The sequence below is a fragment of the Amblyomma maculatum genome, chromosome 1 (assembly GCF_055883805.1).
Source record: "Amblyomma maculatum isolate TAMU_Amacu chromosome 1, ASM5588380v1, whole genome shotgun sequence".
NCBI classification, from domain to species: Eukaryota; Metazoa; Arthropoda; class Arachnida; order Ixodida; family Ixodidae; genus Amblyomma; species Amblyomma maculatum.
In genome coordinates, this window is record NC_139344.1 from 178773157 (window position 1) to 178800906 (window position 27750).

At 43.5% G+C, this 27750-nt stretch overlaps 1 protein-coding gene across 2 annotated transcripts in view; it reads right to left on the bottom strand.

The window, feature by feature from the left end:
• twin (CCR4-NOT transcription complex subunit 6-like twin) overlaps positions 1 to 27750 on the bottom strand; it is a 144728-nt gene that overhangs the window by 108567 nt on the left and 8411 nt on the right. For both annotated transcript variants that reach the window (XM_084589667.1, XM_084589669.1), the window contains exons 3-5: positions 23673 to 23831; positions 21501 to 21764; positions 8429 to 8527 (exon numbers count right to left, since the gene is read on the bottom strand). In XM_084589667.1, coding sequence (XP_084445793.1) covers positions 8429 to 8527; positions 21501 to 21764; positions 23673 to 23823 — 514 coding nt within the window. In that variant the 5' untranslated portion in view covers positions 23824 to 23831. The remainder of the gene's footprint in view (positions 1 to 8428; positions 8528 to 21500; positions 21765 to 23672; positions 23832 to 27750) is intronic.

A 27750-nucleotide genomic window follows, 5' to 3' on the forward strand; every position in this document is an offset into this window, starting at 1 on the left:
CATCAACATCGCTAAACTTCCTCGTCCACGATCGGGACGATCGCTCGGTGGCCCCGGGTCATGTTACGGACAATTCAAGGAAGAAGAAGCGGGCAGTGGCGCTGACAGGAGCGCTCGCGCTAGGCCCGGCAACATTTAAACGTCATTTGCCATCGCCATCGGTCATGTTCCGTCTCCTGTCTTCATCGGCTTTCCGCTTGGTAACAATATATATAACCCGATTTTGGCAGACGTATTTTTTATTCGTGTTTGAGAACGCACCCTACTGGCTTCCTGTAGCAGTCTTAACTGCAGGATAAAGTTCAGAATAAAAATTTTCCTGCTTTTGTGGTTTGGTTTTGTTTAACGAGGTTTAACGTCCCGAAACCTATGGGAGACGCCGTAGTGGAGGTCTCCGGAAATTTCGACCACCCGGGGTTCTTTCACGTGCACTGACATCGCACAGCACACGGGCACCTTGCTTTTCGCGTTCATCGAGATGCGGCAGCCGCGGCCGGGATTTGATCCCGCATTCGGGGCAATATAGTAGTAAAGGTATCTTCCAATATTCCCCAGTTGCCTCACAATTATTTTCAAAAACGAACTCCATTCGTTTTCTATGGCAGTTTTAAATACTCTCTGCGAGCAAGGGCTCCGTGTTGCAAGAAATCCCGAATCGTCGACAGGGTCACGACATCAGAGCCGTATTACCTTGCGCGGGAATTTCAAACATCCCTGACACTCAACGTTCACGTGAAGTGCGAAATAACGGTCGGCACATGCCTCAAATGATTCAGCTCTCTAAAAAGTAATTGATTGGGCTCAAAGAACATTTTAAGAGGAATTCAAACCCACGACCCCCGGATTGCGAATCATCCACGCTATCGACTAGGCCACACGGAACACGCGGAAGTTTACGTGTATGTCGTGCGGTCCTTCACGTAAAATGGTATCTTACGACAGCATGCTGATGAGCAGGAGTGCAATTAGAGAGGACCGCTGGCCCGTCATATCCTTAAGTTGGAGCTTAAAGGTCAACTCCGGTGGTTTTTCCATCATTCTGTGTTTTTGGTTGAATTAAAATCCTCGACACGTCCTGACTCGAACACAAAAAACCGTTTTTCGAAATTCCAATTAGAAGTATTTTTAAAAAGAAAAAACAGCAAATCGAAACCGAAACTGCTTTCACGGCCAGAAATGACGTCCCAGGTGACGAAATGGTGACGTCACACTCAGTATTAGAGAAACACTCGTACGTGCGTTGGATGGTGAAAATAAAGCATGGAAATCATGAAGCATTGCATAAAATGTCTGAGGTAGTTCAATATAAGCCTCACAATTTCATAATCATGCGGGAAGTGGACAGTAACGCCGGTATACTGTTTGTGACGTCAGAAACTCAGTGTTGCCGGCCGAAATAGTCTCAATTTAAGCCATGAAAACAGCATATTTTAAAGTCGTGTTGCGCGCGAACGGATTATCGCACGGCGGCCAAATTTTGTAGAATGCGTCAGGACGGAGAGGAGAATCTACAGTAAAATTTTTATTGGAATATTCGAATGTCAAAAAACCCCCGGAGTTGCCCTTTAATGCGCAGTACGCACCCGACGCACTTTAAACGCGGGATCGTCCGCCCGCGAAAATCCGGCCGCAAGGGCCGGGGGCTAACAGCAACAGTATTTTACAATATCTGTCAGTTAAATGCCTCACACTTAAACGTGGTGCCCCAGAAAGCTTGACGTGCATTGGTGCAGCCGGGTGCCCCGCCACACGTGCATGTTGCATAACTGTGGAACTAGCTTAACGTTTGCGAATAAGGCTCCGTTCCCCAAACGACATCGCGTGTCGACGTTTCGCCTCGCGTTGCGCACGAATCAGTTCTGCGCTTTGAAAGAAAAAAAAAAAAAAGTGCGCGACTCATGGACAGCCGCGAGAAGCTACGCGGCAAATTATTGAACTATGATAACCGCTATCAATGTTCGGTACTTTTCGCAGCCGACACGAGCCTTTTTCTTCCTTCCATTTACCACCACTGGCCGGAGCCAGCAATCGCCACGTCCATCCTTGTACAAACAAGGACCGGAATCAAATCCTGGCCGACTTAGCGCACTACTGCAATTCTGCGCCCATGATCAAAACGTGGATTAACGACTCATGCACCCTAACCAATGGCATATGAGGTGCAAACAAATAAACAAGGTCACCTATTAGCACAAGAAGCCGCGCAGCACGCTCCGTTCACTCTAGTTCGCGGTCGTCCGTGTCAGGAGGTCAGCCGCAGAACAATGCACTGGTAGCAAGAGCATGAGGTAATTCGTTATGAAAACAATGCCACCGGAGTAATCAAAGAAGGAGAAGGGCGTCTGCTGAACACGACAGCGACTTGGACGAACGGTGGCACGAGGGGCCACTTATGCAATTCAAAAGTTGGTTACTCGAGTGCTCAATAGCCTTAAGACCCTTCAAGACGGACACCAACAACACAAAGCCTGCGGCAGGCGCCGAGCACGGGCGCTGTAAGCATTTTTGGCGAGAGAAAACGGTGCAAAATGCTCAAACGACGCGCTGCGAAGGACGGGGATCGTCGCGTGGCAACGAAATGCGGCGAAAGTGGCCAGAAACGAAATCATGCCTGCCCGTCGACCGACATAACGGGACGACCTCGCTAATCGCCTCGTCGCGTGTGCTTACGTGTTCCCGTTGCGGCGACGGGACGAGCAGCACCACCGCTGCCTACGAGACGAAACTATGAGCACGATGAACAGCAGAGCCACCCAAGAAGCGGATGGATCTGGTGAGCCTCTACGACACGAGACCATCTACAGTTGAAGAGGTGCAATGAGTACCTGTCGGCCCAAAGGGCGGATCACTGCAGACACCCAAGAAGAGCGCCACGCTACAACGTTGCTACGAGTATCCTTAATCACACACGACTACACGAGTGCACAGCACGATGGGAACGAGAGCTCGTGAATATACTAGCGTCGCGTCAGATTATGGTGCACCCAAAGGCCCAGAACGCGGGCCGTTGTGTAATGGCGAATACCCCCCTACCATAGGAGCGCTTTTGGACGGCAACGAACTGCTCAGCCAGCGGCATTCGCTCCCTCCGGCGCTTCTTCCTGCCCGATATTCAAAGGGCCTCCTCGCCCCAAGAGCGGCTGCCGAAAAAGAGGCGCGCCACAGCGCTTTGTGGGTCAAGCGTGGCCGGCAGAGCGCGCAGCGGGACAAAGACAGCCCAGAGGGAAGAAGCCACTCGCGGAGTGCCCCCACAGGCCATACGCGATGTCTGCTGCCGGAATAAACTGCCCGACAGCGCGGAGCTGTCGAAGCCACGGCAGCAACGGGCGGGCCAGATAGTGAGCCCGTTCTCGAAGCCGCTCTACGCACGGCGGCACGTCCACCACGCGCTGTTAAGAAAATACGGCCAAATGGGCGCAAATGGCTTGACCTTAGCGCACGCACATAAAGAGGCTACATGTACTCCTCTTATACAGCAGGAACGCATTTAAGTCTGGCAAACTACCAGGGGGAATTGTAACGCGATCGTTTGCTCTATCAGTGAAATACACTCAAAAAGACGGTGGTACTGCCACGTACGTATAAGTTCGAAACGATCGAACAGCGCCGGTACACATGCCAAATGTTGCTTCAATTAAAAAGCGGGAGCTCGTTCGCGCCTAAATTTTGCCCGGTTTAGCAGCGGTCTTTTTTTCCTTTTTTTAGTATTTCGTTTTAAGGTGGTACTTGCTTGCGCTACACGAATTCGTACAAACCGGAATGCACCCACGGTTTACTTTACGGATGTCAGAATCAGTGATATCAGAATTTCTGAAATAGGCAGTTCGAGGCAGGAAGAAAATTTTCTCATGATCAAACGCTCAGCCACGGCAAGTAGTTTTCGCACGAGGAAACGCCGCATTTCTATCGCGCCCCACAGCTTTATGGATGACTTGTTCATAATAATAATAATAATAATAAAAAAAAAAAAACGCTGTCTTATCCATGACTTCAAACTCAACTAAACACTGCAATTTATGAAGAAATGATTTTTGTTAATTAGCCTTTGATTAGGTCCATTTTAACGCGACAACGTTAAAGGCCCGGCCGACTGACTATCTGGACGTAGCGTTAGGGTCCCTAGTAGCGTTGCCTGTCTTTAGGTGTGGCAGGAGGTGCCAACTCGGGCCTCTCCTTCCATATGGGAGGGTGACATCAGAACCAGCCCATGACCAGCCTGCCAGGAGGCACGTTCATACGATCTGGTTAAAGCGGGGCTTATGTGGGGTTTAATAGTATACACTATCGCGTCATGCCCTTAGAGGCGGAGCTTAAGTGTCCCCCATAATTTTTTTTATAGTTACTGACGTCCGCCGAGGCTGACAGTTATCCCCAGTATTAGAAGTTCCCTTCTATTCCAAATTCCCGAGTTTAAAGAATTTTCGGATGCATTCGCTGTAGCAACCGGTTAAACCTCGAATAGAGTCTGCACATAAATGTTTTGTACACTTTCCACCGATATTTCCGCTGAAAGCAAACGGTCGTGGTTTCAGTGAGGAGAAAAGTAAACCGAGGAGGTTAGCGCACGACCGCGTCACGATCGCGCGCAGGCAGTGGCTATACAGTACAAGCCGTAATCGAGTTTAATCTAAAAAAAAAAAAAAAAAAAAAAAAAAAAAAAAAAAAAGAAAGAAGAAAGAGGCAGGCTCGAAGGTAAATTTGGGTGTAAATGAGCCCGCAAATTTAAGGCATTGTGTAACCAGCCATATTTGTATCAATCTTCAAGACAACGCCCAACCACTGCAGTGAAAACTTGCGCTTCTCGGTGGCCTGCAAGTGAGCCGCAGAACAAGGCCCAGAAGGCATGGTGAGAAGTTCAGAGGCAAAACGCTCACACCGTCGGCTTCCGCGACTCTCGCACCTACTCCCCGCCCAGAAGCTTTCTAAAAGCAGTCTGCAAGCAAGTGCATAGCTGTCTCCAGAAAAGCTTGAACCGCGGCCCCCGAATTTGACGGCAACCTGGACCCAGGACCTGGTTCCCTCCCTCAAAGAAGCCCGGCATCCGCGCTCAACCGGTACCCGCTTTGCGTGGCATCACCAATGCGCGCGGTGACATCAGCCCCGAGCAGCGGGGGCAGCATTACGCCATCTGGCCCCAAACCGAAAATAACGGTAGCCGCCGGATGGTCGAATTAGGTCGGACCCGCCGTGCACCGCCCAGAACGTCCGCGCACGAGTGCCTGTCCGCCGGACGGGGAGCTATGAGCGCTGCTTTCGCCGTCAACTCGCGCGGTCGCGTCGAAAGCTGCCCTGACACAGATTGGCGCATATATGCGAACGATATGCGGGGACCAAGCAGAAATCCCGTTGGACACATCGTCGCTGTGACCGGTGCAAAAAGAAAAAAAAAAAAAAAAACTCATGTGGTCTGGCCAGCCTGCGCTGGACGCAAGACGCCACGGAGGTTGGCTGCAGAAGCTTAGCAGCCTAGTGAAGTATGAGCGAGCACTTGGATGACGCTCCACGAAGAATGACGACATTGCGACCTCGTACGATGAGGTAAGATAAAAAAGAAGTCTTCAGCCTGCTTTATGAATATATTTTGGACCTTGCCACACAATCGCCTTAACTTAGCCCATTCCAAACATGCATTTTCTCAAATAGTGGCCGAAAAGAGCAATGTACTTTGGGCTATTTCATTTGCCTACAAAATCATCAGCCCTTCTTACCAGCAGCTTATTTTCTTATAGTTTACTTCTGCATGTTTGTTTGTTTTTGTCTTTTGTGGCATATTATTAAGGAACCATCTGCAGTTTTATGTCCTTGCACAAACAAACTGCTGCTACTTTAAAACACCTTATAATAGCTTTACAATGCTGGTGTTTTGCACACACTTTTTAGTACTGACCGGGCCAGAAATCATCTGAAACAATGTGGCAACAGCCAAAACCAAAATTCCCTTTAGTGTCCCTTTAATGCTAAATGCACACATTGCAAAGTAAGCTGCATACAGCGCAATTATATTTTCTGGCTAGGTTCTTGAGCTTTCCTGGATTTGCAGAACACAGAACTACTGATCACTCCTCCCTTCTCAAACAATCAGAAGGTATGCTCTGCTCATGCTGTTCAATATGTTGAACACAATTTTTTGCCATCAAATCAAAGCAAATGAGTTCTTTCACAGCAAGTACCATCAAAAAGCACACTAAGGCCCCATTGAAGGCACTTATTTCATTATTTAATTGCGCTAACTATACACAAACACCTGTGAGCATGGTCAAAATACTTCTATAATACAGTCAAACTCGATTTAACGAAATCAGATTTAACAAAAGTACTGATTTAATGAAGATATCGTAATTCCCCCTCAGACATCCAGAGGATCCAATGCTTTGACTAACTCGAAATAACAAAATCAATTCCGTGATCTGTCTTGATTTAATGAACCTTTTTTCGAAAAATGAAGGCGGAAAGGGGCTTATTTCGGTCTATTTTATAGAAAGCACCCCTAAATTTGATTGCGAACCCTCAGTAACAGTGCAGGACACCTTCTTTGTAGTGTTCTGTTGATGGTTTGGTTTGGTTTGTGGGGTTTAACGTCCCAAAGCAACTCAGGCTATGAGAGACGCCGTAGTGGAGGACTCCGGAAATTTCGACCACCTCGGGTTCTTTAACGTGCACTGACAGTGTTCTGTTGAATTCACCAATGGTGACAGTGGTAAAAAAAACGTCTCGCGTTGCATTCCAAGGGACGGTTCGCTGTTCGGTGCTTTTTTTTGTGGCGTGCTTTGTGTGGTTCGTTCGCCATTGTGCTTCTGCGGATATTTCCCCGTGTCTTTGAGTGCATGCTTCTCTCAAGCTCAGCTTGTTAGGCCTAGAGTGCTATACATAGCACTTCTGACCTACGAGAAATCGGTGTGGTCATTGCTCACAAAATGCACACAGGCAAAATCACCGACTTCATTGCTGGAAAATAAATTTGTAGCCCTCTAGGGCTCTTCTTGGTGAGTAACAATTTCTGTTTCTTGTCCGCTAGCGCTGCCGGTCATTTTTACTAGCCACATTTCATTTTGGGAGCATTAAGGCTTCGCAAGTCTGATGCCGCAGTAGTTTTTTCGGTGCCGCCGCACCTTCTAATCGAATGTTACTGTACCAAATTATAGGACCGAAAAATGCCACACTCGCTTTAATGAAATTTTCAATTTAACGAAATAATTCACGGCTCCCCTAAACTTCGTTAAATCGAGTTTCAACTTTACCTCCAAGATATCTGATGAGGCCGGAACATATTTCTTTAAGCATTTCATAGCTAGCAAAAAAGAAATAATAAAGAGCTAAATTACCCACCCTGCATTGTGCGGCCACAAAACAAATAAGGACCAAAAAATGAAATAAGACACTGTGTCAAACTTAAAACAGAGCCACCTAACAAAACAAAATGCAAAACACAATCTTGTGAACCAGAAGAGGCAGTTTGTTCTAGCATACCTGCCACAAACCTGGCTATATCAGGTACCTTCATAATAAAATTTCGTAAACATTTCATGTAACCCATGTCTAACATTAAGCTAAAGGGAACGACACAGTTGGCAATTAAGGTGCAATGGTTTCATGTTTGGTACTTTGCTTGGCTTTATGGTTTCACATTTAGTTCTTGTAGTGCCCCTGTGTTTGTCCTCTCTTTTTCGATTCAATGTGTGCTGCAAGAAGCACAAGTGAAGAGCTATCTTGGAGCACTATGGAGCAATCACATAGTGGCTGAGCCCTACTAGTGGAGATAGATGGCTTGCTCATCAAGCAGCCAATATTGAAACATGTGGAAAAACTGATTCATAGCCGAGGCTTCTCTGCCTCGAGCGATTCTTTGTCAGGAGTACATTGGAAGGGCCCCAGCAGAAGTGCTTAAAGGTATATTTCTTTACCTAATGAAGACTGCTGATGATCGCAATTGTGTGGCATGCATGATTATCAATGATGCATTTGTTCTCCCCCTGCACTCAGTTAACATTCTCAAATGGCAGGGGTAGCAAAGAAATGGACCAACACAAAGTGTAGAGAGTACTTTTGAGCACAAGCCCATTTATGGGTTGTCAAATGAGGCACCTTCAATGTGTTGATAACATTGGAAACAGCATTCATCAAAGGGATGCTGCTTGCTCAATCTTCCCAACATAAGGCACATCGGCAGGCATATAAAAATTTGACATATCAGTTTTATGAAAATGTACCATGCCAATGCTTCCACACAGCTGGTGAACCCAGCATGCCACTGACTGGATAGTTTGTTGACGCTGGTTGTGGTACTAGCAGAGGGGGTGAATGGCATTCTCATTCTATGCCGCCGTTCATTTCTCAGTGTCTAACAGCTTCCAGCACTAGCAATATGCATTGCACTACTGGGAGAGGTGCAGAGTACAAGCAAACAGCACTCGGAACAGAGAGCACTCACCAACGAGATTGTCCAACAGATATGCCAGCAACTTGGCAGTCCCATTAGGTTCATTGTACATGGTGAGCAGTTCTGGGGATAGTGGGTTTCCTTTGAGTCCTACGGTAAAATAAACGCGAGTAAGTAAATACACTGCACATCCTTCCAATCCACTGAAATGCCACGGTTTAACTCTATTGCTTACCTTCTTCAAATCATTATTGACAACTTTTCAACTTATTTTTCAACTATACAGGCCAGCTGGGGTACTCATAGAATGAACAAATCAGCAGCTTTTACCCATATTTTGTGTTGTGCTAATTTATACAGCTATATCAGAACAGAAAAAAAGATACCAAAATTCTACTCATATGCACAAATATCCATTAAGAAAATTGTATTTGGCTTTAGATCATATTAAGGCGCCCTTTTAATGTTCAAACCGAAATCTCTGGTCTTTTGGAAGTCTGAATCATTGAAAATGCACTACACTGCCCAAACTTGCACGAACCGACAATAGGGAAGAGTGGTCAACCAGGCACATTTCCAAGTCAGGTTATTTCGTTGCAAGGCAATACCAACATGTGGCATTGGATGGGAAGATGTACCGTTGCACCTTGGATGGGAAGCCCTTGACTATCCCACTAAGCAGCTGCCAGATGACAAACAAATGAGGCCTAGGGCATAGTTCAAAACTGCTCTGCAGTCAGCAACAGCAGTTGATCACTCAGTGTATCTACTTTCTCGTGAATGACTGGAACAGCTGTCTAAACAAACAAGTTGACTATCTGCTTATACGAGGGTGAGTAAAAACTATCTGCAATATTGATGTACGAACTTTTCTTGCATTGTTCATGCTGGCCTCTGTCCTCATTTTGTTATGCTGTTGTGATACTGCTATAAAATTTCAATCCTAATTCCTCCATTTTTTTTTTTCTTTTACTGCAGATGGGTCATGGCTGCTCCGTTAGAAGTTTGTTCCTCAAAAGAAGAATAACGAGTGGCAATTCCGCTTTTGTGGTTGGAAGGCATGTCATGGGCTGCAATCCATTAAAGCCTTTCGGTATACCAGTAACAGTGTCTTGCCACAACACAGTGTTTATGAATGAATAGAAAAATTCAGAAATAGTCACATGAGTGTTGTGCATGAGGAAGGAACTGGACGACCATCTACAGACACAAATGATGACAGCATTCAGCATGCACGTGACATGGTTCTGTCAAAAAGACAAGTGACTATTGATAAAGTGGCACACACATCGTCTGCAAATTAGTCATGGGTCTGCCTACGAAATCATCTACAACAATCTTGGGTTACATAAAGTCTGTGCATGATGGGTCCCAAAACAACTCAGTGTTGCATAAACAAACACGCCTGGACATCTGCCAAAAATATTTAGATATCTATGGTAATCGGTCACGACTTTACAGAATCATCACTGTTAACGAAACCTGGATTCACCAATACGAGCTGGAGAGTAGACGAAAACATCCACAATCACCCAGTGACAAAGTTCAAAACCCAACCATCTGCAGGAAGACTGATGCTTGCCCTTTTTTTGGGATGTGAAAGGCCCAGTACAGGAACATTACCAGGAGAGAGAGGCACAACAATAAACAGTGCTTGTTGAAGTCATATGCTTACTGACATGTAAAGCCTGCAATTTGAAGCAAACATCAACGACTACTCTCCAAAGGTGTGTTATTGCATGACATTACCCATCCACATACTGCGGGCCCTGATTACCGCTTGTTTGGTCCACTCAGACATCAAGGGGCCGTCGATTCACCTCGGACCAAGAAGTGCAGAAGGGGGTACGTGTATAGCTCACTGCTCAGCCAAAGAACTTTTCTGAGGGCAGCAGGAAGCTTGTGTAATGATGGACCAAGTGTGTTGAAAATGAAAGAGATCATTTTAGGTTCAGTTTCCTATTTATATTGCAATAGAAGTTATACAGTCGAACCCGGATATATCGAACTCGAAGGGGATTGCGAAATCGTTTGATATATCGATAATTCGATATACAAAAATCGGCTTGGGACGGCACTTACGATGCGAAAAAACGATACTGCATTTGTCGCGTAATCAACTCACTCGCATAATGAACCCACCCTCCACTTTTGCACTCGAGAATTTAGAAAAAAAAAGCATTAAGGCCAGCTCGCTCACATGCAAGCAATCAAGGGATTTCAGCGACGAGCGGCAGCGACAGAGCAAAAAATTTCACAACGAGCCACCACGGCAGCTCACAAAACAAGGTTTGTTTTCGCTTGCATGTCCACTCAGTTTCGGTCGTGTCATCCACAGCTAATTTATTGGCAGCATGCCAAGATGATATGCAGCGCGGCGTGTTTACCTTTTGATAGCGACTGCTGCGGCGGGGAGCGAACTTGGCAGACTGCCCGTGATGGCTTGATTGCACAAGCCTAGTTCGATTTATCACTCCGCGCTTGGGGCGGGCGTAGTCCACTGCCCCAAAATCATTGGAAAGCGTAATAAAGTAGGCGCAAATGCTGTTTGAAGCGAAAAATGCTAAAAGCCGGTGTCATGATCGCAGCTGACCACGTGCTTTCGTTGATTCATACATGCAAGGCTAAACGACTCCCGCAAAAAAAAAAAGACGCTTCGTAACGCCATATCTTACGCTACGGCACGCATACAGCAAAACGATAAGAACAGATGACTCTCAGAAAAAAAAATTGCCGCTTCTTAATTTCTGCAGGTGCCATAGCCACGTCAGCCGCCGCGCGCAGAGGGTTCGCACGCTGGAGAAAGCGTCAGACATTGTCTGAAAACGGGCAGAGCTGGCTTGGCGCATGCGTAGCGTGTGCTACTGCGAACGAAGGCCGGGAAAGAGGAAGGAGAGAGACAGCTCGGCAAAAGAATGGGCACACCCTTGCGCTTCGCTCTATCGCGTTTTTCCCCTCTCGTTCCCACCGGATCTCTCTGGTTCATTCACACATTGCAAACATAACATGCTGGCGTGCGGAAAATGATAACCGCAGATGCGCGCACCTTTGGGGAATGCGCGCGGCGCTGCCCTAGCCCAACTGTCCCCTCTCATTCCTTCCGCGCGTGGCTTGAAAACGTCACGCGGCAAACGGCCGAGGGTGATGCAATCGTCTTTGGGGAAGGCACACTTTCCAGTACGTGGTGCGGAGTTCGATATATCGAACGACTGGTGAAATTGAGTTCGATATATGACATGACTTTCCTATACTTTTACATGGGATTTTCAAGGGGATATTCCTTGAGTTCGATATAACCAAAATTCGATATATCCGGGTTCGATATATCCGGGTTCGACTGTAGCTACATTGAGAATAATTTGCGACTCAGACTCGTATTTTAGGCCAGGTCACTCACCCTCACACATCCCCAACTCCACTGCTGCTACATCATACACTGGCATTGTCCATAACGCCTGGCATTACACCCAAATACAAACGTGGCTCTACTTGCAGATGATATGTGCAAGGCACACGTGGAAGCACATGTGAAAGGCCCACGGTGAGCGAGACTAGTAATTGCTACTTGCTCAAAGTTTGCGCTAGTGGAGCCTTGGAGAAGCAAAAAAACTGCATACTTAAGACTTGCTCTTCTTGCTAAAAACATATTAGCCATTGCAGCCACCAGTTCAAACAGCAGAAAAAACATTAGTGCAGCAAAGTTCATAATTCAGGAGTACCACACATGCTTCAAGTTTTATCAATAAATATCAATGAATAGTAACGTGTTCTTGCTTAATAACACAAAATTTTAATTCTATGCATAGGCTATGCCTCTATATATTCCCCAAATTTCTCATCTTAAATATGAGAGGTCAGTATTTAAAGGTCTCAAACATCTTGTAATTATCTTGAGTAGTCCTTTCAACTGCAATTGTAGCAGGTCAGGCACATGGCACATCTGGGCACAGGGCCAGGCTGGGCTCAGGATCTTTCAAAGCCGGCTGGGCCAAGCTTCAGCACAAAGGCCTGGGTAGGGCGCGAGCCAAGAATTTTGGCCTACGCACACCGCTACCTATAGGCCGCAGCAACATCCGAAGTCAAGTCTGCAAAGTGCAGACCTAAAAGCTTTTTCAAACATAGAACATGCCGAGTTCAACACCATGCCGGGTTTAAAAAATAAAGTGGTCTTGGGTGCGGAGGCATGTACAATCAGGTGGCCTCACATACATTTGGTGCCCACCATGATTGGCAGGCATTCTGGGAAATTCTTTGCAAGCATGCATGAGATTTACAACAGTACAGCTGCTTCTGTATGCTGCTGACCTGGAAATATGCTTCACGACTCTCAGGTAATTTTATCAGTGCCGATTCACTCATCCATCGTCACATCAACTGTAACCACACCAATCATCATTCTAGCATAACATGCACTTTGCTCTATGTAGATTATTCTGAAACTTGCTTTTTCAAACAAGCATGGTGCTTTAACTTTTGATGCATCAAGTGCAAAGGTGAAATGATGCCATAACGCTGACTGCACTCAATGACCTAAAAAAGGCTAAGGAGAAAAAATTTTGGTTGCACTTTTCTTCTTTTTAATGACATGTGTAAGACATTGTAAATGGATTGCCCCAGAGCACTCGCCTATGACCATTAAACAATTTATAATTGAATTAATTTTCTCGCCTGTTTTGGTTTCAACAGATGAGCAATGGCTATAACTTCAAAGTTAAGCCTAGGTCACACGAGGGATGAAAACTGCAATATAATCGCTGCTTCTTCACTCGTTGCGCCTCCAGTTCTTGAGGAAGGCTGACTTTAGCAGTGAAACAAAATGATGAATGAGAGAATATATTGCAGTTTTTTCATCCCTCGCATCACCCAGACTTAACCTTGACATCATTAGCATCACTCACTTGTTGAAACGAACAGGTGAGAAAAGAAATTAGATTATATTTATTAAGAGCCGATAGGCAGACAGCGCATGGCGATCCATGTAAAGTTATGTCTTATGTATGATTACAAGGAATAAAACATGCAACCAAAAATAGTGTCTATAATCCTTTAAGAGCCAGCATCACTGGTGTTGAAAACAGGAGCTTGCGACTAAGAGGGTGGAAGATTGAGAGAAGACCAAAAAAACAGGCACCCCTGCCACCAAAATAATATAAAACGATGCACTAAGAGTGGGATCTGCTTTGAGACCAAGTAATTCAGAATGGTCTGTACAAGGGCATAACCAAAGGGGAAAATGAAAACATATAAAGAAAAAATGCAAAAAGTGGGGAAGGGGAGCAGGAAGCGCATCTTTATGGCCCCTTATGGCATTTATGGCCCCTTAAGAAGAGAGAAAGCAGTCAACTGGCAACATTGGTCTGGCCAGACGCTGTTTTGTTGCTTTTGTTTTCCCCATCCTTTCCTTGTCAACCACAGCACCCTCTGAGGGGCACTACTGGTCCCCATGTAGTCTTGCCTTTTAAAGGTAAACAAGATCAATGCAAATTTTTTACGGAATTTAAGGAGTTTCAAGGACCCTTGAGGCCGTTTTTTTTTTTTTTAAATCAAGGCTTCAAGAGTTAGGCCTGCAGCAAGAACAAAAAACTGTAGCAAAAAACTGCAACTAATGCTTGTTCAGCACACTGTCGTATCTTGTGACGCACCGCCTCTTGACGCTAATCAGATTTTGACACCCAGCTCTTGCACTAGCAACAAAAGAGCCCCTTGCTCGCCTTTCTTCAGCCATAAGGTCTCAACGAGCACATTAAGTATCACATTTACAGCAACCTTCTTTCAAGCATATAATGCTCCACCTTCACAAAGGTGCTCCTTTTGGCCAGTGGAGGCCAAGGGGTAACTCTACTGCCTACTCAGAAATTTGTTCAGAAGTGCACATCTTGCCATTGCATTTTCGCTCAAACCCTCCATTGTAAACAAGAAAAAGCGCTGGCTGAAGGGTGCTCACTTATTGGGTAGCGCATGCAATGCTCCCGTCCACATGAATTATGGTGCATAATTAAGTTAGCACCAAATTTTGCACACCTTTTCTACAGTGAATAATAGTGCCTTTTGTGATCACACAAAATTAACAGAAAGGTATGGAAACCAACTGGATCTTGTATTAGCATACTTTCATGCATAAAATTTTCTATAGACTGCTTAAATTCAATGTACCCATATGCAACCGTAAGTCATGGGAGCTTTGAAAGACAATATAATAAAATTAATTTAGTGACTACAACATTGCAGAAGGCTACAAAGCTACATTGAAGCCTAAAAATGTGATACCAGCCTAGTCACCTGTCAGTTTTAAATGCATAATTGTTAGTAATTGCAATGACCGGCAGCATGACTGAAAATAAATACCTTCTAAACCGAACAGTGAAGTCTCATTCCCCACTTTTCAGTCAGCGTAAGACGTGACGTGGTAGCGTGCAGAAAATGATGCTTAGGGGGTATTCTGGCACCGCAGCTTCCCCTTTGTTCTGAGCAGGTGAACTTTGAATTATGACATTACTGTTCAATCGAATTTCAGTGATGACTGCTAAGTGTCACTGCATTTCAAAAGCAATCTTGGTCATTTTTACCGGCACCATACTGCATTAGAGAGGAGGCAATTCCACTGGCTTGACATACCAAGTCAGAGTGCATTTAAGTGCCGATACATCCAAAAAGCCACTATCTCTCAGCTTATTACAAATAGCGGATATTTATTTTGCTTTAATTAGTTTTGCCATGTCCAAAATAGCCTGTGAATTGCAGACATATACTTCAGCCTTTTAGAAACCAGGCCTTCACCAGACCAGAGTTGACTCTCAAGTAACCATGGCCGAACTGTTTCCTGTCTGCTGCCACTGCAAAATCGTGATGTGACCCTACTCGTCTCCGCGGATATAAAGGCCACATGCGTGTGACATGCTGGCACATTTGCTCTGAGATGGCACTTTTGGTGCGCAACAAACCGGAAAAAAAAAAAAGCTGGCTGTTGGCACTAGACTACGCATGTTTTATGCATTCACTTAGTTGTGATTTCGCGTTCTTCATTCTCACCAATGAGATGTCGTAAACTTGAGAAGCGTTCAGAGGCTCCCAAGGACAGTAACGAATGCCATCTGTTACCCCAAGATGATGCGCACGCCTCAGAACAGGAAGACAGCTTACGGTGAACGCATTGGTCAAAGTGCACAAAAAGTGTGATAAGAGTAGATTTTTTTCAACTTGCGCTAATAGAACTTATAACAGATCAACGACAACCCTGAATTGCCAACAGAAAGATGAAGCCGCCCGAAAATGCTGCACATGTGCGGAAGTAGACAGAAAAGTGTCCAAAAACAAAAAAATGCATTCAGGAGAAACAGGTACTCCTCACTCGACCGCTAATTGTAACAGGCAGAAAGAATTTCATGCATTACAGTGAACAATGAATGCAACGGAAACAGCATGCAATGTGCTCGCTCTATTTCCAATAGCGAGCACACCTGAGAGATCAAATATGTTCTGCACTTCTGGAGCCTTGCCATTACATTTTTTTGAGGAACATGCTTTCTTATCGTATCGCGTAGGAAACAAGGGCAGCAGGAAGAAAAAAAAAAACTTTTGTACAACATAACCGAGTTCTAGTCAACCTTACAATAGTATGCTGCTACTTGGCTGCACCTGCGACGCACAATAACTAGAACAGAGAATTGGGTTTTGAGATTGTGATTAATACATGCCGCGCACTGTAAGAAATGAGAGCATAGAGTATATTAATGTTGCCTGAGCTTAAACTGAACCCATTTTATACGCTTAAAACAAACTGCATAAGCTTCCTGGGGATTTCACTCCCTCCGTAAACTGAACATATGCAAAGGGCAAATGGAATTAATATTTAGTGGAATGATTAGTGGCGTTCACCCAGTTCGAACAATCTTTACTGCCAATCTTCAGCTGTGCGAGACAAACTAGCTTGTATATTACTTCTAGCAGTATTCACCAGTAACATACTGATCCAGCAAAAAATTTTATACAGTCCGCACATACAATATGGGCAGAGAGGGGATGCACACATTGAGTCTGCATCATTTGTTCTCACTTTCAGTGCCTGCTCAATTCGTCATGAGCCGTTCTTTGCTTCCATTTAGTCAGTGCTAAGAGGGATAAGCATATGAAATAAATCAAAGTACACCTTCTCCCCTGATAGCCACAATATATCATAGTTGAACCCCTTTATAAGGGACATGCACTAGGAAGCAGTTTTTGTCTCTTATATGAGAGGTCCCTTATAAGCAGGGTACCACATTCTCATTTTCTAACCTGACCTTATTGTGATGTAGGCATCCTATGGCTAAAATACGCAGTAACGAATGATATATCCTTTAGCAAAAGCGTTCTTATAGCTTTCACTTACTCATTGCATTTGCTTGGTGGACCACCACACACTGAACACACCTCACAACTTTTTTACGTTTATTTACAGTTGAAACAGTTGTAAATATTTGTCTGCTTCATGGCTGCATTGACGCTGTTCTTCAACACAGCTTCTTCCAGCTTGAAAACTGGGCCAAGAGCTTTATGGCCACTAGGCAAAAACTGTATATGTTGGCGAACTGTGTTTGCAGCGATTGCAAAGTGCCATCGCAATGTGACGTGGCACCGTAGCTAGCGATTCGCAGCTCCAGAAAAAACGACATATCTGGTAACACTGTAAGAACCCAATATTGAAATTGAGGAATTTCTGAGTGGAGTTGAAACTGGCTGAATAGCAGAGCAGTTTATTTTTCCTCGCCAGAGGAGAACCACCTCTGTTTCTATGTTGTTTGTTTTGGTCTTGGCTTGGCTATGTCTCGCTCTCTAGGCCCAATGACTTGGTTATGTCAGCGGCACCAGCTGATCATTTTCTTAGCATTTACCAGATAGATTTGTCGCTCATACTGAAATGCAACATAATTGACAATTTTCGCTATATTCTTCAGACTAGTGGACACAACACCTACGGTAATTCGTGATAGGAAGCTCCACTGATTGGAGAACCCAACACGCGCTCCCAGTATGCTCGCTCATGCTCGCATATGCAGCCGCACTTGTGCTCTTCGTGGCAAGCCTGAAGAGCTTCTCTACATTGCATTCCCACTGCAGGGGCTTCTCTTAGTCATTTCATAGCTGACTGACCTGCTCTTTGTTTGCTGAAGTTATAATTATAATAACGGCACAGGTGTGCCTATTTTTGTTTTCCCTGTAGCTGCTATTGAACCTGGCGATGGATGGTGCCGGCATATAATGTTAAAATGTTTGTTACAAGCGAGACTGTGCACCAAACTAAGGCTAATTTGACCTCCATATCCAATTGTCTTCTACATCCAATGTTCGTTAAAAGAGGTCCAATTAATAAAAGTCATAGGGCGGCCAACCATTTGGGTGAATGATGTCTCTTATACCCGATTGTCTGTTACATCCATGTCTTTTATAAAGGGGTTCAGCTATAGGGCTTGAAGCATGCTCACTGTAAGAGGTTATCAATGATAAATGTCTTATTATAACCAAAATGTGCCTCATGAAAAAAATCCCTAATAAGTGATTAAAATATTCATTTTCAAATATTTGCAAATTCTCTCAATGTTTCCACTTAACTGGATAAATAAGTTGCTTGCTGTATGAAGCCTTCATTCAGGTCATAAAGCAAGCATATGGTTTATTTCTAGCTCAATTCCAAGGGCTAACAGGTTGTTGTAAACCCCTTCAAGACATGAATGATGTTCCATTTGTGGCAAAACTATCAAGTGTATGGCATATATATATATATATAAAACCCTGATCAACCACAAAGTCCCACTTAAGCCAATGGATTATTTTTTACAAAATTCTAGCCAGAATGGTTTTTTTGCCTACTTTTTTAGAGGACCCTTACTCGCTGCAAACCGAACACAAGAGTAACAAAAAATATATGATGAGCAGGACTCAACAGGAGCCAGAAGTGACAGACGGCTTGTGACGAGCCTGGCTCGTCTAAGTTCGCTAGGGGGCTATGGGGGTATGCAGCTTTGAAATCTGAAGAGTGGCCAAAATATTCCTCTCTTACAACTATTTATATCTCCTTGCATACCTCATTTTTTATGGTGTACCAACATTTCATTGCTGAAATTCACCAGGATCTGCTTTAAGAAAGTTTTGTGTTGGCATTACATATCATGCAAACGCTATTTTTTTTTTAACAATTTTCCTTCGTTCAATTTCTCATCACATGATTAGCCTGTGAAACAGATTTCATAACACTTACCTGTTTTGAGCGTGTTTGCTTTGTTGCACCCATAAAACCATACTGTGGGTCAAGACATTCTTTGTTCTTCAAATTAGCTCATTCTAAATTTGTGTCTCTCACAGTCTGAGTCGCTTTAGGAAATTAAACCCCATAAACCAAACCGTTTTAAATTTCCGGTACAAAATTTTCTTCCCAGTCTGAACATGTCTACGGTAATCACATTGCAAATATTGAAAACTGCAAATCTGTTTTGCAGGAAAAAAAATCTACAAATGTCTTCACCTGTACTAATATGCTGGAGAAATGCAATGAATGTGCAACCATACTTCTGCCATGTTTATTCAAGTCACAAGCTTTCCCCAAGAATTAAGGAAGAAATGTGCCATAGAAAAAACGTTCTTGAGATATAGCCGTTAGGTTCTTTAATAAGGTCTCTAACAGAAATCCCTTTATTTTCAATAAACTCAAGAATTTTGTGTAAACCAAAGAATAATACAGTCGAACCCGGATATATCGAACCCGGATATATCGAATTTTGGCTATATCGAACTCAAGGGATATCCCTTAAAAATCCCATGCAAAAGTATAGGAAAGCCGCGTCATATATCGAACTCAATTTCATCGGTCGTTCGATATATCGAACTCCACACCACGCACTGGAAAGTGTGCCTTCACCAAAGACGATCGCATCACCCTTGGCCGTTTGCCGCGTGACGTTTTCAAGCCACGCGCGGAAGTAATGAGAGGGGACATTTGGGCTAGGGCAGCGCCGCGCCCATTCCCTAAAAGCGCGCGCATTTGCGGTTGTTGTTTCTCGCGCGCCAGCACGTGACGTTTGCAAGCCATGTGCGTGAATGAACTAGAGAGAACCGGTGGGAACGAGAGGGGAAAAACGCGACAGAGTGAAGTGCCCATTCTTTTGCTGAGCTCCCCTTCCTCTTTCCCGGCCTTCGTTCGCAGTAGCACGTGCTACGCATGCGCCAAGCAAGCTCAGCCCGTTTTCAGACAGAACATCGGACGCTTTCTCCAGCATGTGTTGCGAACCCTCTGCGCGCGGCGGCTGACGTGGCTATGGCGCCTGCGGAAGTCAAGCGGCAGAACTTTTTTTTTTTTGCGAAAGTCGTTTATTTTTATCGTTATGCTGTAAGCGCGGTGTAGCGTAAGATAAGGCGTTACGAAGCGGCATTTTTTTTTTTTTGCGGGAGTCGTTTATCTTTGCATGTATGAATCAATGGAAGCACGCGGTCAGCTGCGATCATAACACCGGCTTTTAGCATTTTTCGCTTCAATCAGCATTTGCAGCTACTTTATCACGCTTTCCAATGATTTTGTGGCAGTGGACTACGCCCGCCCCAAGCGCGGCATGATAAATCGACCCAGGCTTGTGCAATCAAGCCATCAAGGGCAATCTGCCAAGTTCGCTTCCCGCCGCCCAAGGAGTTATCAAAAGATAAACACGCCAAGACGTTATCGCTGCGCAGCATCTTGGCACGCTGCCAAGAAATTAGCTGTGGATGAGACGACCGAAACGGAGTGCAACATGCAAGCGAAGACGCTGGCGATTTCTGCCGCGGCGACACAGAAACCCTGTTTTGAGCTGCCGCGGTGGCTCAAACGGCAGAGAGGGACGTAGTTCCAACAAGTTGAACATTTTTTGCTCTGTCGCTGCCGCTCGTCGCTGAGATCGTTTAATCGCTTGCATGTGAGCGAGCTGGCGTTAACGCTTTTTTTTTTTGTTTTTCCCAAAATCTCGGTTGCTAAAGTGGAGGGTGGGTTCATTATGCGAGTGAGTTGATTATGCGAGAAATACGGTATCGTTTTTTCGCATCGTAAGTGCCGTCCCAAGCCGATTTCTGCATACCGAATTATTGATATATCGAACTATTTCGCGATCCCCTTCGAATTCGATATATCCGGGTTCAACTGTATATATATATATATATATATATATATATATATATATATATATATATATTTTACTTATAGCCGCATTTGTACCCTGTAAGGAACAATGCAGCTCAAAGCAAATTTTATTTCTTCGTAGCTTTATGCAGATAACTATTTTAGCATATAGGAAGCAATATTATAATTACTCTCAAAAAATTTGTATCTTGAACAATTTTTTTCCCACAATTCGTTTCTTCCTTGATTATTACAAAAACCCTGCAGAGTTTATAAAATGTGGCAGACGGTTGGTAAAGTATTGCGTTATTTCTATGTGTGCTACAAGTCAAGGCATTCTTAGATTTTGTTTTTTCTTTTTTGCAAAGCACAAATTTTCAGTTTTAATTTTTTGCAATGTAATTACCACAGACTTGCCTACATTTAAAATATAATTTTATACAAGATATTAGTAAAACCATACGATTGAAAAGCAAAGAATTATTGACCTGTGGCACAGTTCCAGGAGTGCAACAAAACAGACGGGTCGAAACAGATAAAACAATCCTATGACATTTGTTCCAGAAGACAAGCTTCTAGTGTGAAAACCAGAACAGAAAAAAAAAAAAGGCCAATTATCCAGGTATTTCTCCAATATGCACAGAAAGCACACTTCACGAAGCAATTCGTATAGACTACTTCAGAACTAATTTTAAATAAAACTTCAGGAATTCTTTTTTTTGTGATTTCAAAGCCTCGTCCCTTCTTAAACATGAGACTATCACAACAAAGCATGATGTGGCAAAAGAAGACCACTTGCAGTTAACCATGTGTAATGCACATGAAGTCGAGCACAGAACTGCAGAGCAACTGCCAAAAGGATTCCTAATGACTCGTCAGAAGTTGTGTCATGTTTGGGAACAGCATTCCGAGAATGCAGTGGCCAGCTTATGCCTTTTATCTGTGAGCAAATAAGCTGGATGGCAAGATGAATTACTCCTCGTCCCAGCAGGTGCGTTAGCTCACCAAGAGTGCGCAGGCGGAAAAGTCTTCCCAGCTCGTAGGGGAGCACTCGCAGATGGTTGTGGTTCAAATACAGCTGGCGCAGTGTCACCAGATCACCAAGTTCTGCCGGCAGAGAGCGCAGCTTGTTGCAGCTCAGATCCAGGTGGGTAAGACAGACAAGCTGGCCAATGCCTGGCGGTATATGTTGCAGGGAATTGTCATTCAGGTACAGGCAGCGTAAGTGGGACAGCGACCACAGGGCAGGGCTCAGGTTACGGATTATCCCTGCAACCAAACATCTGGCTTACAAAGCGCCTCTATAGCAACCAGCAAGTACCACCTGCAGATTACAAAGCAACATGCACCTACAGCCTACAGCAATACAAGGGTGAACATGAATATTCATGCAACAAGGTTGCGTCAAGCTAGCTGACTGACAATGAGACATTACCCTTCGTTGACATTTAATGCTTACACTGAATGCATGTTGTAGTAACTACAAAATAATATTATAGAATGTCTCAGCTTCAACCATAGACATGATCGCTTGGAATGTTTTAGCAAAGGAGGTACATGAGAAAAACAGCAAATGATCTAACCCTGTTGGTCTCCTAAGGCAGAGTTCCACACCTGTGGCGGTTAATGGGCATTTTTAGTACTGTCTGCACTACTGCTGTGGTCTTTTCTGAAGTTTTAGCTCATAGGAAAGAGCAACATGTTTAATTTTAAATAGTGCACATTGTTAATGCTAGTTGTTATAGGTACATGTGGAGTGAAAAAAAAAAATTGGACATTTAAGCTTTGCCTTTAACGGTATGATGCGACAGTGTTAATTGCTCCTGTCTGCGGTACTCCGCGCGGGTCTTCTTTTGTGTACATGTTCTTTGCTATTCACTTGATCACTAACTAATCGCTTAGTGTTTCTATTATCTCACACATACTGATCAGCTTCAAAACTAAACATTTTAACAGTATTGCCTGTCTAGTTGGAAAGAGGCTGTTACTGACTGGCCAAAAACCGTGGAAAAGAATGCAGAGTGCACGCTGGGCAGGACACAGTGGTGTGTCTAGCCCCCTTCCCCTCACCCACAGACTGCAAAGTGGTGGTGGGAAAAAGAGCAGGCAGGAAAAATTCACATCCGAGACGAATTGGCTTTGCGCCGCATTCGTAGGTGGAATGAGGTATCAGTCTTCTGTTTTTCTAGTTCGACCCAGTGTACGAGTCGAGAGGGGAAAACAAGGAGTGTTTTTGATCAGCAATACCTCTGGTACTACCTATGCTAGAAAGAAAATCTTTATGGGAAGATAATATGTGATCAAATACCTTTCAGTATCGATTCGTGGGGTTTAACGTCCTAATGCGACTCAGGCTATGAGAGACGCCACCTTTCAGTATCGTTGTTTTTCCTTATCCTCGGTGGACACCCTTTCAGTGCCCCTTTAAAGAACAGCCCCGGGGAGTTTTCAAGGTCATCATATTTCAGTGAACCTTAAACTACAAATATTTTTCTCTCATCCTTGATTTTCAGCAAGTCTGACAGCTATGCAAGTTTTACTGATGCTATAAGGCTAACCATTTTTCCTTATTTTCTAGCAGCATATGCATTTTTAAAAAAATTTCAACTTGAAACAACTGCCAAGAGACTGATTACTAGCACCAGCAATGGTGTTGAAAGCAATAACAAAAATTTCCTGTTAAGCTTTCAGGCATCGATCAAGAAATACCAGTCTTTCTTAAATGACCATTAAAGCATGGACATCTTCAAGTCATCAACAAAAATTTGCCAAGTTCTCACCGAAATGTCTCAACAGCAGCAGAGAAATAAACATGCATCTCATTTTTGTTCTTTCTCTTAACTGAAATTATTATGATTACACGATATACAGAGGCATAAAGGAATAAGCCCAAGTGAAACACTGCATGGCAATGTAAGACCTGCATTGGCTAAGAAAAAACGGACAAAGCAGCAAGTCGCCCCATTAAACAATTAACTAGACCGGGTACTAAGCAGCACCTAATAGATCTATCGACCCAATATATTTGAAGCCAAGACAGCTATTATCCTCTAGGCAGCTTTTTGAGCAGGAAATTGCATGGAGCTGAGGAGCACACTATGGGCACATGCATGCCACCATTTTCTAATCCATGTGAAGGATAAGAAAATAGCTACTCGATGCTCAAAGCTGCATTACCTGTTATCTCCAGCTCTGGCCAAGTAGATTTCTTGCCTGCAGCAGCATCCTCAGGGCACATGATGGTGTGTGTCCTTCGCACAGGGTTAACATCTTGTTGCTGCTGCTGCTGCCTTTCTCTATCCCTGTCCCTGGGAGCTGTCCTCGACATGAGTGAATCTGTAGTGATGAGAATTAAGAAAGCATGCAAATCAACAAAAAGCTCAAACATATGAATATAAAAATTAATGAAAGCCAAACATTAATAGTCAAGACACCTCCTTCACTACAGTAATTAGCAATATTTGAGGGACACTTGAGATCCACCTTTAACACTCTATAGGTCATAAGCTATATGCATGTCTCAAATATACAAATCTTAGAATTGTACTTATAATGGCTCTAGAAATTGGGTGACATCACTTTCAAGCCATTTTGAACTCTAGTTTTGCAGAAAAAAGAACTAACCCTTGGTACCAATAGCTTTATAAAAAAGGCCTGAAATGTGGTACATATCTGTACTTCAGCCTTCTCAATGATTAAGAAAATTTACGTAACTGAGAATTGCTTCCAGAACTATTGTGAGGCCCTTGATTAATGGGAAAGCCTAGAAATGTGAACAAATTTTCAACTTCACCTTTTACTGCTAAAATGGTAACCACTGAATTCCACATCCTCATTTGTAAAAATGCACAGAACATCAAGCAGGCCTATTAGTGAATTATAAAAGTATGCCGAGTGGTTTGATAGCTTAAGCACAACCCAATGCCCTGCATGTCCTAGTAGATCATTACATCAATAAAAAGCCTCGAAAAATAAGTCTTGGGATCTTCATGTCAATAATGTTTGTTGTAAACCTTCTAGGACCATTGGAATGCTATCTAATGTTTGCTATTTATTGCCCATCGCGGTAAAGAAACAAATTTGTAACTTACTATTCTTTTCCCACCTTAGTCACTTCGTATGGGGCTGCACCACATTTACAAACATAGCTAAATTGCAAAAATTACAAAAGGAAGCAGCTCGTACCATTACCGATGTACATGTAACACACATATCAAACCTATATTCTGTAAGCTCAAAATTATGCCAGTCATGAAAGTATATCATAAAATATTGCATCATTATCACACCTACTGCAAGAAAAGGAACAATTTTCTTAATAGTACATTGATAAAACTGACAAGAAACAACCCTCACACAACTAGAATGAATTAATCATGGTGCATACCTTATACTTATACCTTATGGCAAAAAGATGCTTTGGTATCAAATTACCAACATGCTAAATAATATCCATCACACTGACCTAATGCGGCATACAGCTTAATAGAAAGCTTCACTTAATTCTCATTAATGTTTGTACTTTGCTCCTTTGTAAAAAAATGTATCGTGGTGGTTTTGTATGCATGTTTGTGAGTTTTTATAGGGGATGCCTACATATGCACTTCTAAGATATGCACTCTGCACTTCTAAAGTTTTCCTTGTATAACTGTAAACTCGTGAAGTGTGTACTACTTTATTATGCTCCCGTTTTTCATTTCCTTTTCACTGACAAATAGCAATGCATCGAAGTGTACATGTTACCATTGCCTAATATCCGTCAAGCCACTATCTGACTTCCTGACAGTGCCCTCCAGCATCAATGATGTTAATAAAGAATTGATTTGATTTTTCCACATTTTGTAAATTTTCCCCCAAGATTGAGACCTGGAAGATTTTTTTTTTTTTTTCATGTTGTGTAAAGTAAATATCATTCAAGTGTATGGAAGAACATTTATACAGCTTAAATTTGATATATCTTACGCCAAAGTTGGTTAAAGTTTGCATATATATAAAACATTATTTCCAAGATCCCTCAAAATCACCTGCTTTTTCCCGGCCCCGAAAGAGTTAACTAAGCTATACAAACATGCCTGCATGGCCTAAGATTAGTGCACCTGAATTGGGATCCAAGGGTCCAGGAGCGTTTGATTCCAGTCTCACAGGAGCTACCAGAGCTGGCAGCTGTTGCCAACACATGACATCACTCCACCCAGCAACGTCGCCTGCCAATCACCACTTACCTGCCAGAGGCATGCTTGTGATTTTTCACTCATGCCGGCTACAATGCCGATGGAAGATTTTCTGCTCATGAGGCCTTAGATGCTGTTGCATTATATCCCATAAATGAAGAAAATTATGAGGAACTCTGTCTAAATGAGCAATACATCAATACATGGTACCACCGAATGATATTTACAACTAGTTTTAATTTGTCAAAGAGTTGTAATCCTTGATAAAGCATGAAGAACACCATTGCAGTATTACCTGCAGCTATTTAGTAAAAAACATTTAGAATGGCAATAGCTGGTTCGCTGCAAAGGGTTTGCTGCATCTGAGATCCCTACAATTTTCCATGCTGCAGCACAGCCTATCTCTTGCATTAAAATTGCCCTTATCCATTCTAGCCTGAAAAAAAAGCTTCTCGTTCTAACAAACTACTAATGACGATTTCCACTGGTCGCTACGGAGCACGTTTTCTTGCTCCGGGACGACGATTTCGAATTCCACTGGTCAACCAAGATAGGTTGCGCATATTCCGTTAGTCGTTTGGGGCAGCTCGGGACGCTCCAGCTCGATCCGCCGACCGAAGTCTGATCTTGCCGGAAGTCCTAGTCGCTGATGCGGTCACTTCCGGATGCTGCTGGATTCTTTTGGCTGTTTTTGACCGTTTGAGCGACATCGGCAGAGGACACTGGGAATCACCGTTTTTTGCGCGAATATGTCGAAGTGCGTCTATCGAAAAACGTCTGCAGCGTTAAAAAATGAGGGCCGCACTCCTGCCTATTTATCAACCGCAAACATTTTGGCGCTGGGATGCGGCTACAACTTTCGAAACCAGCTCAGCTTTACTTCCGCCGCGTGCTCTACACGTTCCGCTGGTCGACCAAGGCTGATTCGTTCTGTAGCGCTTTAGGTTGGCTCGGGCGCCCAGCTAGCTCCGATCGACCACTGGAAATCGCCATAAGTTTGCAGCCATGCTTAACGAGCAACTCCAAATAATATATCTGGACGTTGAGTTTAATTGATGGCTGTACCATTCTTTTGGACTTCTCTCTATTAGCTGCAATGAATGTTTATTTTCTCAAAAAAAAATAATAACCAAAACAGATATACAACAATGAAATCAGGAAACTGAAACAGAGAACAGAGTTTCGACCAATATATATGATGCAAGTAACCAACAATTGACACCTTATTAGACAATATCTAGAAAGAATTTTTTCATGTGTCAAATGGCTAAATAGACACCTGCAAGTGGTAGCTGTATTTCTAACATCTCAGAAAAGACCAAAATAAACCTCAACACTGTCATACAGAAAGCATGAAGCAAACACCAGCTGGTGGCTATTTTATAACCTCGCACACACAAGGCCGCCTGTAGAAACTGCTCTAGTTGAAGCCATGGAACGATAGGGCAGGTTTATCGGTGCCTCTTGGAAGGGTGGTTTCATTCAAGCCATGTGTTTATCGGACATTTTCTACTAGAAATAAGAGGGGGCTTGGCACAATTTTGCCTGTGTAACATTTCAAACTTAGATGGAGGAGGACTGCAACCTTTTATCCACCACATTTTGACACCTTTTATCCACTTTAAAATTAATTTCAAGTGAAAAAAAATATTGCGTGTAGGCCAAATGTAGCATAGAAGACTAAGGGGACTAGGTGGAACATACAATGTGGTGGCTCTGCCACCAGGCAGTTTACTGCATTATCAGTATATATGAAGTAATTACTGGCATCTAGAAAACATTTGTTGTAGAGGTTATTTATGAAAATAATTAAACACTGAATACATGATAGATCTTTTCAGTTATGTTACAAATGGCCTATGGCATGAAGTTTAATCCATATGTACAGTAACATTTGAGCTTGACATGCAGCTAAGGATAAAGGGACCTGGAGGATGAACATAATATACCAAGAAACAGGAGAAGACGTACAGCCACACTGTCCACTGAAAGCACACTGCTATCTACAGAAGCTGAAAATTAACTTTAAACCACATAAAAGGCTTGCCTTGTGGCTTATATACTGAATTAAGAGCAAATTGCAT